This window comes from Ahaetulla prasina, chromosome 3, assembly GCF_028640845.1.
Source record: "Ahaetulla prasina isolate Xishuangbanna chromosome 3, ASM2864084v1, whole genome shotgun sequence".
Lineage (NCBI taxonomy): Eukaryota > Metazoa > Chordata > Lepidosauria > Squamata > Colubridae > Ahaetulla > Ahaetulla prasina.
In genome coordinates, this window is record NC_080541.1 from 149,205,136 (window position 1) to 149,217,151 (window position 12,016).

At 35.6% G+C, this 12,016-nt stretch overlaps 1 protein-coding gene across 3 annotated transcripts in view; it reads right to left on the reverse strand.

Annotated features, from left to right (window-relative positions):
* The window catches only part of PKN2 (protein kinase N2), a 76,771-nt gene that overhangs the window by 37,534 nt on the left and 27,221 nt on the right, over positions 1 to 12,016 (reverse strand). For 2 of the 3 annotated variants that reach the window (XM_058175296.1, XM_058175297.1), the window contains exon 2: positions 1,882 to 2,182. In XM_058175296.1, the coding sequence (XP_058031279.1) occupies positions 1,882 to 2,182 (301 nt within the window). Of the gene's footprint in view, positions 1 to 1,881; positions 2,183 to 3,158; positions 3,229 to 12,016 lie in introns of all 3 variants that reach the window. The other variant, XM_058175298.1, reaches the window with a different exon arrangement.

Genomic DNA, 12,016 nt, shown 5'->3' on the forward strand with positions numbered 1-12,016 from the left:
TTTTAGTTGAGTCAACCTTGAGCCAGTGAGAATTGAACTCCTGGCAGTTGGCAGAATTAGCCTGCAATACTGCATTCTAACCACTGCACCACCACTATGCTTATCAATGTATCTTTAATGTTATCATCATTTATAATAATCTTTATGGCAGAACACATCAAGTACAACTGTTTGGATAAGACCATAAATGTTTTAGACAGCTAATCTGTCTGCACACCATGAGACTACTTTTCTCACTATGGAAAATGGCTTGGAATATTGATGTAAATCACAGAAAAGACACTGTTGTTTTAGCTGGCAGAAAAATAACCTTATCCTACCAGCATGTTACAGTAAAAATAAGTATGAAATTTGGGCAATTCTAAAGATATTTACTTACATATATAGGTACTCCTCAACTGACAACTGTAATTGAGCCTAGAATGATAGTTGTTAAATCATTGTGGAAATTAAGCATATCATCACATAACCAGATTTGAGTATACAACAATTTTGCAGCAGTCATTAAGTGAATGCTGTGGTTGTAAAGCAAATTCAGCCCTGAATTTTACCCAATGGACCTTTTTGCTGGAAATAAATGCTGAAAACTGGCAAAACAGTAAAAAAAATATGGTCATATCACCACAGGATGCTACAAACAGCCACAAAGGTGAGCCAGCTACCAGGTGCCCAAAATATGATCACATGACTATGAGAGTGTATTTGTGTAGCTGTTGTAATTTCAAAATCAAGTACTAAATAGCTTTTGGGCTGGTCCATCCTAACTTTGAATGATCATTAAACAACTGATGAACTAAGATGAAGACTACCTGTAGATCCACCAATGAACTTTTAAGAAAATGAACTTTTAAAAAAACTTCAAATTCAGAATTTGTAGAAAAGCAGTTTATTCAAATGCTGAAGTTTTGCAACTACTGATTTTCAGCATCAAAAACTAACTAAATGATGAATTTGTGGAAAACAGTAACACTCCTACTATATCATATTACAGCAAATTAAAATAATGTCGTCAGGGAACAAGACTGCAGAACTAAAATTTCCATTTTTGGGGGTAATACTAGGGAGTAAAAAATATTGTGCATGTCATTCAAGCCATCAAATCATAGACCTTGTAACTGAAATACAGAACTATAATTAGCACAAGATGAATTCCCATCATTCTTCTAAATTTTGCTTTTAATATATCATAGCTAATCATATTTTTAAGATTTAGGAGCATAAACTCCTAAATCATATTGCCAGATTGCCTTTAAAGAACTGTTTAATTAGATCTTCAGTGAAGGTCCTGCTGAAAACCTCTGTACACTTATGTGAGGAACTTCTCTGTGGTGGCACCTCATTCTGGAACACTTTCTCCTCTGAAATTCAGGAGGCACCAATTATAACATATTCTAATAGTCTCTTGAAACTTTGGCCAAACCTTCCCAACATGAATGATGTAAGAATGTTTATCATTTTAAGAAATACAACTTTTCAAAAAAAAAAAAAAAAAAGAGTTGCATTTTATTGTTTTGAAGTATTCTACTGCTGTTTTTACCGTTAACCACTTTGAGACGCTTTGGCAGAGAAATATCAATATATTTAATAAAAGGCACAAATAATGATACAGGAGAGAAACTTAATCACAACCAGATGACACAAACATTCCAAATTTGGATGTTTCCACATATAACTAAACAGACATGAGGATGGCCACTTTTTTTTTTACACATACAAACATCTGCAAGTAATGAACTGCAAATGCTGCTAAAACCTACAGTATTTAAAAGCAGGTAAAATGTTTAGCAATAATATGTTCAAAACACTAAAGAATCTGTTTCCACCTAAATTGCTGCAAAAAATGTATACCTTTGACAAAAAGAAAGAAAACAAGTTGCATACCTGTAACATCTTCAGGTTCTGCTACCACAATGTGAGCATTTAATTCCTGTAATTTATGGTGCAATTCCTCTAGCTTCTTGTTTGATTTTTTCAAAATGTTGTCTACATACGCCAAGTTTTTTTTATCTGTAGTGACCTTCCTGAGGTTTTCTGCTCCTTCTTTGATTTTAAGTTCCTTCCTTATTTCCCGTTTAATTTGGTCCTTCACTTCATCCAAATTCTGTTGTACCATTGTGTCCGAATAGTCCAATTTTTGTCCAATGTTCACGTTCTCAGGAACAATTATATTTCGCACATCTCCCTATAAAAATCAGAAAAATATGTTAACTCACTAGTTTGCGGAACTATGTGAGTTTCTACTATTCATTTGTTTTCAGACATTCTTTACCCAAAAGTCACAGTACTTAATATGCTGACTGACAACATTAATATAAGTGTCAGATTTAGAGAATCTGTTGTATGCCTATTTTTAACCTAAATGCCTTAAAATTCCACAAGATTTGCAACACGGGAATTTTATTCTGATAAGCCTGAGACCACAGCAATCCTACACATATTCAAAACTAAGTCCCACTGAGTTACCTGAGAACTTTTCCTACTTAAATGTATATATCGTATCAGCTCTAATACTTGTTGAGAAATAAATTTAAGCAATTATGCTGCATACTATTAATATATTAAAAGGTTCGTTTTTTTCTTTTTTCTCCTGCACACATCTGAAATATAGAGTTCCATATGCTTAATTTTATATAACTTTTTTTAGTCAGGTTTCAATCAAATTTGGAACAAAAATTCCAACAGAATATCAAGGTGTTTCAGTATCTATGTCTAATAGGTTACATATATAATAATAATAATAACAAGAGTTGGAAGGGACCTTGGAGGCCTTCTAGTCCAACCCCCTGCCCAGGCAGGAAACCCTACATCATCTCAGATAGATGGTTATCCAACATTTTCTTAAAAATTTCCAGTGTTGGAGCATTTACAACTTCTGCAGGCAAGTCGTTCCACTTATTAATTGTCCTAACTGTCATATATATGGACTAACCAAAGATATTTGGCCACTACTTGTTTTTTTAGATAACCTCAATCATACATAATTATGTTTACCTATAATGTTATCTCATTTATATATCACCCCTACAAAGACAAAAACCATCATTTTTTTCCCTAGACAATTCATCCTTTCATCTTCCTTCTAACTGTGTGACCACATACAGGCACTCACAGATAACAAATCTGCAGTAGAATGATTATAAGACATTGGTGAAACTTGCCATAATTTTCAGATGTCAATTATCCATTGGTCCATTTAATACTGATTTTCCACAATGTTCAAAACACTTCCTGTCAAAACAGATAATTAAACTAAGAGCTGAAGTCCAAATCCTTAATAAGAATAAACCACTTTAGAAGCTGGTTGGTAATGAGATCAAATCTGATTAGGAAAAACACGCACATATATAATCTTGTACTAATATAGGTTACTCACTGGTTTACTTAATAGTAATATGAACTCTTGAACCATTACTGTACATATTATATATAGCAGGATGTTTGACCATTTGTTGATATTGAAAAACTATATGATAACATAGTTTGAGTTACAGAATCATCTGCAAAACTATGAAGGTTACACTTATATTCAACAAGTGTATACGATGCAGTGTCAGAATTGTGTAAGAATAAATGAAATGCTTAGAGAATGATTCAACAGGCAGCAAGATAAGGATGTATAATATCCCCTTGAGAGTTTAATGTATTTATGGAAAAATGCATAAGGAATGTTTCTGCTGATGTTTGATGGGTGTTGGTTGGGATTTAAATACATGTATACTTTTGTATACAAATGATCTCATATTGTTAAGATGAGAACCCTAAATAATTCTAGTAAATATTATACAGATTATATGCTGCAATATCATGCTTGGATTGGAGTGCAGACCTGAGCATTTAAATTAATGTTATCAAAGGGAATGGTAATTGAGTTTCAGAGGGGAAAACTGAGTAAGTACTGGAAAATTATACATAAATGATGAAAAAGAAGAGTAATTTGTGACCCTTGGTAGAATGTTTACTTATACAGGGAAATGGATGCAAAATTTTAAAACATAAATGCAACGTTAAAAAAAAAAGTTAATGGATAATGTATGGACTATTGTGAGGAATGAAACTTTGTTGAAAGAAGCATAATGTGTTCATCTGCCCTTTCAAAATATGGAAGTGTGAATCAGGAATGTTAGGTGAAATGTAAAAAGAAATTAAGTATTTTGGTAATGGAGTACTTAAAAGAACACATATGGTAAAATGAGAGATGGGATCAAAAATTAATGGGCAATGGATTAATGTACACTGAATACAAAGCAGAGTGACACATGAAAGAATTTGTTGAGGTAGTTTGGTGATATGGTGAGAATGAATGAAACCACCAGGGCTTTTGAAAGAATATTTAGTAACAGAAAAATAATGATTTCCTACTAAAATAGTTTCCTGTTTTCTCAGTGTTCTCCTTTCTCTTGAGCTATTTGCTATATTTATAATTTGCTTTATAATTTTTCTATCAAGTAGTGTGTAATACTACATTATTTGTAAAATTTAATCTAATATAGCATTTGAACTTTACCCTGACAAATTGCAATTTTTTGAAGAAAAAGTTGTTTTGTGTGATGAACTGTTCATACTGAAGGTGTAATGGCGCGGACCTCCTGCTGATTCCAATGAAAGACCTCCAAACCCTCTTCTCACAACTCTGCTACACCCCCTTGCAATTCCCGAGGATTGCCAGCTCTGTTATCTCCCACAAGTCACTTTATTCTAGGGGAAACCCTTTTCAGAGCAGCTGGTTTTCTAGTAAGAAAATGGCAGGTCCCTTTCAGTCTGAAGAAGGCTGGAAAGAAATAAAGAAAAAGAAAAAAATCGTTTTCTGAAGAAGAAATAGCTGCTGTCTACTGAAGGACTTATTTTTTTTCTGAGCCACCTGATCTCACATGCCATATATCTCAGTTCATAGAATAAATCAGAATATATGTTACAAGAAGCTTCACTGACACTATCTTGATGTCCAAATTACTAGATCCACCCTTGTTGCTGCTGGCTTTGAAGATGGGGATTTCCCCTTTTCTGGCTTTCAGCTAACCCTGGAGAAGAAACAGAAAGAGGGAGAAAAAAACTGGAGATTGCCCATGTCAATAGTAAAAACCCAAGAGAGGAAACCCACTTTCCTGATTGGCTCCTCAGCATCTGATTTAACCAGATTTGGCTGTCTCTGTCTCTACTATCTGGATTGAGAGGGAATATGGCTAAAGCTCTGAACTAGACCATGTTCAGTCCATCCTCAGCTTGAAAGCCCATTGATTGACTGTAGTAAGTCACCCTGCCTCAGTACATCTCACTTCATAGTATTAGGAGGAAGGACATCGTTACCTCTCGCTTGGATTACTGTAATGCTCTCTACATGGGGCTCCCCTTGAAGTGCACTCGGAGGCTTCAGTTAGTCCAGAATGCAGCTGCGCGGGTGATAGAGGGAGCTACACGTAGCTCCCATGTAACACCGCTCCTGCGCAGACTGCACTGGCTGCCTGTGGCCTTCCGAGTGCACTTTAAGGTGTTGGTTATGACCTTTAAAGTGCTCCATGGCTTAGGACCTGGGTACTTACGGGACCGCCTGCTGCTACCACACACCTCCCACCGATCCGTACGCTCCCATAGAGAGGGACTTCTCAGGGTGCCGTCCGCCAAACAATGCCGGCTGGCGGCCCCCAGGGGAAGGGCCTTCTCTGTGGGGGCTCCCACACTCTGGAACGAGCTTCCCCCGGGTTTACGTCAAATACCTGACCTTCAGACATTCCGTCGCGAACTGAAGACACATCTCTTTATCCGCGCGGGGCTGGCTTAAATTGGATTTAATGTGAAATTTTATCAATTTTTTAAACGGGGTTTTTAGTTTACGGAAATTTTTAATTTGAGGCTAATTTAAATAAGTTTTTAAATGGTATTTTAATCTGTATATTGTATTGTTTTATCTTGCCTGTACACCGCCCTGAGTCCTTCGGGAGAAGGGCGGTATAAAAATCAAATAAATAAATAAAAAAATATTAACTGATCTTAAGCTCATGAATGAAAAGCAGGATATTAATCTAATAAACACAAATAATACTGGTGAGTTAATTTTTCCTTAACTGCTTCAGTTTCTGAACATCTTGAAAATGATTTTTTCCATGTTCAATTTTGCATTAGTAGAAAATTAAATAACCAGTAACCACAAAGAGAAGCAAGAGGGAATATTGGACTATTGATTTAAAAATTAACAAACTTCCTAAATAAAATATTTACCCTCATTTTGTATAAAATCAGTAAGTGCATTTAAGTAGATCCTAAATGGATTGAACTTTGAATACGAACATCTTAAGAAAATTTGAGCTTTCTTCCCAATAATTTAGTAAATTCTGCAATAGCTTCCACTCATCTAGTAATTAGACTAGGCTAGAGTCACCCAAATAAGCATCACATATGTGATATTTGGAAAATTCTGTATAATAAAACCAAACAATTTCAAATTTATTGAGTATATCTTACTCAATAAGATTTATTGAGTATATCAGAAGTGGATGCCTGATTATTAAGAAATACACCACCACCCCAAAACTAATAATTTACTTTTCAAATATTTGTTAAACTTGTATGAGTAATAAAATATTACATCCACTTGTCCTGTTTAGTAAAGATTAGATCGTGCGGTTTGGAAAAGAACAGATCAAGTGGGAAATGAGATGTCACTTACATAGAGCAGAGCTGTGGGGCTCCTAGCCAGGAGGCTGCATTCAGCTCACAAAGCCTCAACCTCAACTGATCACTTATTGATACACTGAGGAAAACAGGTTAACATTTCTTCTACATTTCATATGCTGTTTATGTGCTTATGTGTATAAAATGTTTTATTTTATTGTTACCCATTCAGAGTTGGCAAGGGTTGCAGTGGGACATAAATGTATAAAATACTGGAGGGAGAAAAAGACAAGCACTTTTTTTCTCTATGCACTGAAAACTAAATAGGCAGAGGAAGGAAAATAAAATTATCCTTGTTTGGAGTACATTATAAATGGTTTGGTTTGCACAGCATATTAAACCATGGGGATTCATAATGTTCCAATCATAAGGCAGACATTTCATGTATTCTAAGTTTGAAGCCAAAATGTTTTCTGAGAGTTTGTTTCCAACTCAGAATGCATGTTTTGTCCCCAGCAGGAAAAAAAAATACATTATTTTAAGTATTCTCAGTATTCTGAGCAGTGCCACTGGACTGTGTTCTGTGACAATCCAGGTTTTTTCCCCACAACCTAGTCTATATAGCAGCAGATTCCAGTTATACTACTTCTGATTAGCTAAGATGTGTAATGTAAAATTTTCAGAAAGAGTTGTTGCCAGGAAAAAAAAGAAGACCCTACACAGCTGCATGCCTGCCGGTCCAACTGATAAATTACTTTTTTAAACCCCTTTGCTGTAGGAAAGTTAAGATTGTTGTGGATGGATTATGTTGTATTAAGCTTCATTTTGTAGGTAGATAGTATGTATCTATTGAGGTTGTGTACATAGTACTACTAGTACAATATTGGTTTGAGTTGTTAAATTCTGATGCCTATGTCTTATTGTTGTAAGGTTAATATTCTCTATGTAATTAAGAAGTACCAGCAGCTAGCAACACTATTATACTATGTGCAGGAAAAAATCAGCAGAGAATCACACGAATTATTTTGCTAGGCTTGCACTTGGTAAGCAGCTACAAAAAGAAGATACATATCAAATCTGCTTATATTGCTTAGTAAATAGGAGGTCAGATTAATGAAAGATTATATATATAAAGATTGCTGAAGGAAATTATTTATTAAAACTGAAATGACAGCTGTCTGATTTTCTGTGATTTCAATGATAAGAGATAGCAACTCATTATAGACACTACCTCACCCTTTCTTGTGGTCCTGGCTGAAAAACAAGAAAGTGGCAACTGATCCTAAATTCTCAATGTTTTTTTCCTGGCTAGATCACTGCTGAGTTTTATTCCACCAAATGTATTTGTACAGAAAGTATAAAATAAGACTGTTTTGTTTAAAGCTCAGAATAAAATACATTTTCCTTTTTATATTTTTATATTAAAAATCATAAAGCGTGCTTCCCTATGATTATCTGAATTCACATTAAGCGGAAATCAAAGAAGTGTCACTGTGTCTTATAGTCCAATGCAGCTGTGAAACCCTGAAAGAGAAGAGAGGCTGCCTATTTCTGGCACCTGATTTCCAGAAAGTTCAAAACAACCAATACATCTTTAACATGAATAATCATAACAATAACACCATTTAGGCCGTAGAAGTGAACTCCCTTCTTTGTAGCGAAATACAAATTAAAGCATCCCAGATAGCTATCTACTTTGAACATATATAATGAGGTGGAACCCATCACCAAGGTAAATGGCACCGTTGTCAAACTCCTCACATTGCTTTTTCCCTAACGTTTTGTTAGAATCAGGCTTTCTAAAGTTTATATTCACCATTCCATGATCTGTATTCAAGAACAAGAGAAACAAGTCAGCTTGTCCTAGGTAACATCCATTCAAGTGCTGGAAGGGTGTTATCGTGCCACTCTATGCCACTCCGTGAAAATATTTGCCGATCCCTCGCATCCTGGACATAAACTGTTTCAACTCCTACCCTCAAAACGACGCTATAGAGCACTGCACACCAGAACAACTAGACACAAGAACAGTTTTTTCCCGAAGGCCATCACTCTGCTAAACAAATAATTCCCTCAACACTGTCAGACTATTTACTGAATCTGCACTACTATTAATCGTTTCATAGTTCCCATCACCAATCTCTTTCCACTTATGACTGTATGACTATAACTTGTTGCTAGCAATCCTTATGATTTATATTGATATATTGATCATCAATTGTGTTGTAAATGTTGTACCTTGATGAACGTATCTTTTCTTTTATGTACACTGAGAGTATATGCACCAAGACAAATTCCTTGTGTGTCCAATCACACTTGGCCAATAAAAAATTCTATTCTATTCTATTCTATTCTATTCTATTCTATTCTATTCTATTCTATTCTATTCTATTCTATTCTATTCTATTCTATTCTAGGTATCCATTCTCAAACCTCCTTCAATCCTTTTATATGGCTTAGTTTCTAATACTCTGATTAGCACTGTCATTCTTTGCACCCTTTCCAATTGGTTAGAATCTTAAAGTGGGGTGTTCAGAATTGAACATAGTTCTTAAAGGGGGTGGGGGCTGACAAAAAAAAGTAGAACAATTATCTTCCATTATTTGGAAAATATACGTTGTTGATGTAGCTCAAAATGGTACTGCTTTTTGAAGCCTCATGACAGTGGCTGGTTCATATTAAATGTGCAATTACTCTTCTGCAAGTACTATTACCAAGTCAGATATAACCCATCCTGTAGCTGTACGTTTGATTTTTTATTTCCTGAGTGAAGAATTTGGAACTTGTCTCTGAAATTTGACGAGCTATTTTCAGCCTATTTTGCCAAACTACAAAAATAGTATCGAATTTTTATTGCTGTCTTGTCAAGTATCAATAACCAATTCAAGTTTATATTCTGATGAGCATAAGTTGCAGTTCTTTATCCAAATCATAAAAATACTGAAGTGTAAAGGATCCAGATCAGATCATTGAGGCACCTGTACTTGATATCTTCCCCCAACTCAATGGATAATTCTTTTGAGAAGAAAGCCCTTTAAGAAGGTTTTTGTCTCACTGAATACAATGGCTCAACTCATATAGTAATACTAAATTAAAGATCAACATTATGGAAACAATTATTTTGAAATTAATAGAGATTATGGCAGATTTTATTTTTTATTTATGCACACATATAAATTCAGAGAAGGAAAGAGTATTAAATATATTTGCCACCTTGAATTATTTATAAAAATAATAAAGGCAGGATAAAATTAAACACTGAGATTCTATTGCAATTTAAGGAACAAATATGATTTTTATATAAAAAATTCATTCCCTGTTAACAAGGCTTCTTAAACTAGGTTAATTTCAATAGGAACGCTTTCTAAATCAAAATTTTCTGGAGAACTAGGGTAGGATAGGTAAAGGTTCCCCCACACACGCATGCTAGTCGTTTTTGGCTCTAGGGGCGGTGCTCATCTCCGTTTCTAAGCCAAAGAGCCAGAGCTGTCCGAAGACATCTCCGTGGTCATGTGGCCGGCATGACTAAACGTCGAAGGCGCATGGAGCGCTGTCACCTTCCCACCAAAGTGGTCCTTATTTTTCTACTTGCATTTTTATGTGCTTTCAAACAGAAGCTGGGACAAATAATGGGAGCTCACTCCATTACATGGCGCTAGGGATTCGAACCGCTGAACTGCCAACCTTCTGATCGACAAGCTCAGCATCTTAGCCACTGAGTCCCTCCTGTAATTCTGTTATTGCTATTGTTGCATAAGTGGGACTCAAACTATTTTTTTTCTCAATTCAGATTTAAATGCCACCTTGACTTCAAAGGTCCCTTTCAACTCTATTATTCTGTCAAATATATAATAGTATGTAATACAACATAATATATACATCTATATCACAAAGATATTTTCCTAATAACAGATTTCTTTTTGTTTCTTTGTTATCTACAGAAATGTCTGAACGAGAAGGACTGTACTGAGCTGGAGAAGCAGCAAATGTATATACCGAGGAAGACTTAATTACAAGTCGTATAGCTAGTTAAGCAAGTTTGCAAGGGAAGTATGTATGACTCAGAATGAAATTTATGCCACTACACAGATCCCATAGAAAGTATAGAAATAATAAAGCTCCAAGAGTTCAGGTGCTCAATGGACAAACTGTATAATAAGGTTGTGCAACATTTGAATTCAAAGGGAAATCTGTGTTTCCCTGCGTGGGTACATATGTAGCACCTGTTGATAATTTCTTAGCCCAAATTAATCTTTTTTGAAGATCATGTTGCAGTGCATAAGCCTAGAAGAAGATACGGCTTCTTTAAGGAGTTGCTGACGTGTGTCACATGAGATTCTGCATACTCCTAAACTTCTTTTCCCCTTTGAATTTGAAACTCTGAACAGCCTAACAAACACAATGAATCATAGTATAGTATGTATATATATCGTTTTCTGAGGCATTTTTAAACCAAATTTCCTGCCCATGACAATGAATGCATTCAGTATGAAACCAATTAAAGTCTAGTCAGTTTCAGCCAGCAATCCCAGTGGGCAGGAAGGTTTTATTCAACTAATTAAAGTCACATCATCAATGAGTGGAAACCTCTTATGGACATGGTATAAAAAAGAAAATGAATTTGTGACATGGTTTTGATGTTTGGAAAGAACAGGCTATAGTAAAGGAATTATCATATAAGCTAGAGAAGAGAGGACTGATTAGGTTTCCCAAGAGGAAGATCAGAAGCCACTTCTTTATTTTACTTACACACACACACACACACCACACATTTTGTTTATTTTCTTTGTCTCTTCCTTTCGTTTTTCTTTTTCACATTACTTTGTTTTTTTCTTTGAATCTATTTCTTTAAATAAAAGCTATTGTAAAACCTTTAAATAAAAGCTATTGTAAAACCTTTAAATAAAAGCTATTAACCAGGTGAGATGGCAGAAATAAAATTTAAAAAACGCAGAGTAGTCAAACATAGGACACTATACCATAGAACTTTATTGGAATGGAATGGCAATAGCCAGTGATCTTCCCAATTAGTGACCATTTCATTTCTGATTTAAGGAAAGATTGAGATTGCTTTGAGGAACTGTGACACAAAGAAGAGGAAGGTATACTCAGGAGTGGGCTGCTGGGGATTCAGGAGAACCTCTAGCTAAGGTTCTGTGCACTTCAGGGAACCCCCAAATCCCACTCCTGGCTGGTCCCCCCCTCCCAAGTCCCCACGTAGCCCCTTTTGGTTTCAGATAAGTGCAGGACGTTTGCGAAGGCTCTGGGAGGATGAAAAACGGGCCTACTGGAAGTTTGGGAAGGCCAGAGGAGGATCAATCGTGGCTAGATGAAAGGCAGTGACGCCGAGGGAAACGTGCGCAGCAAAGGAAAGGGAAGGGCCGGCCCAGGGAGTGCTGAGTCATGGAGC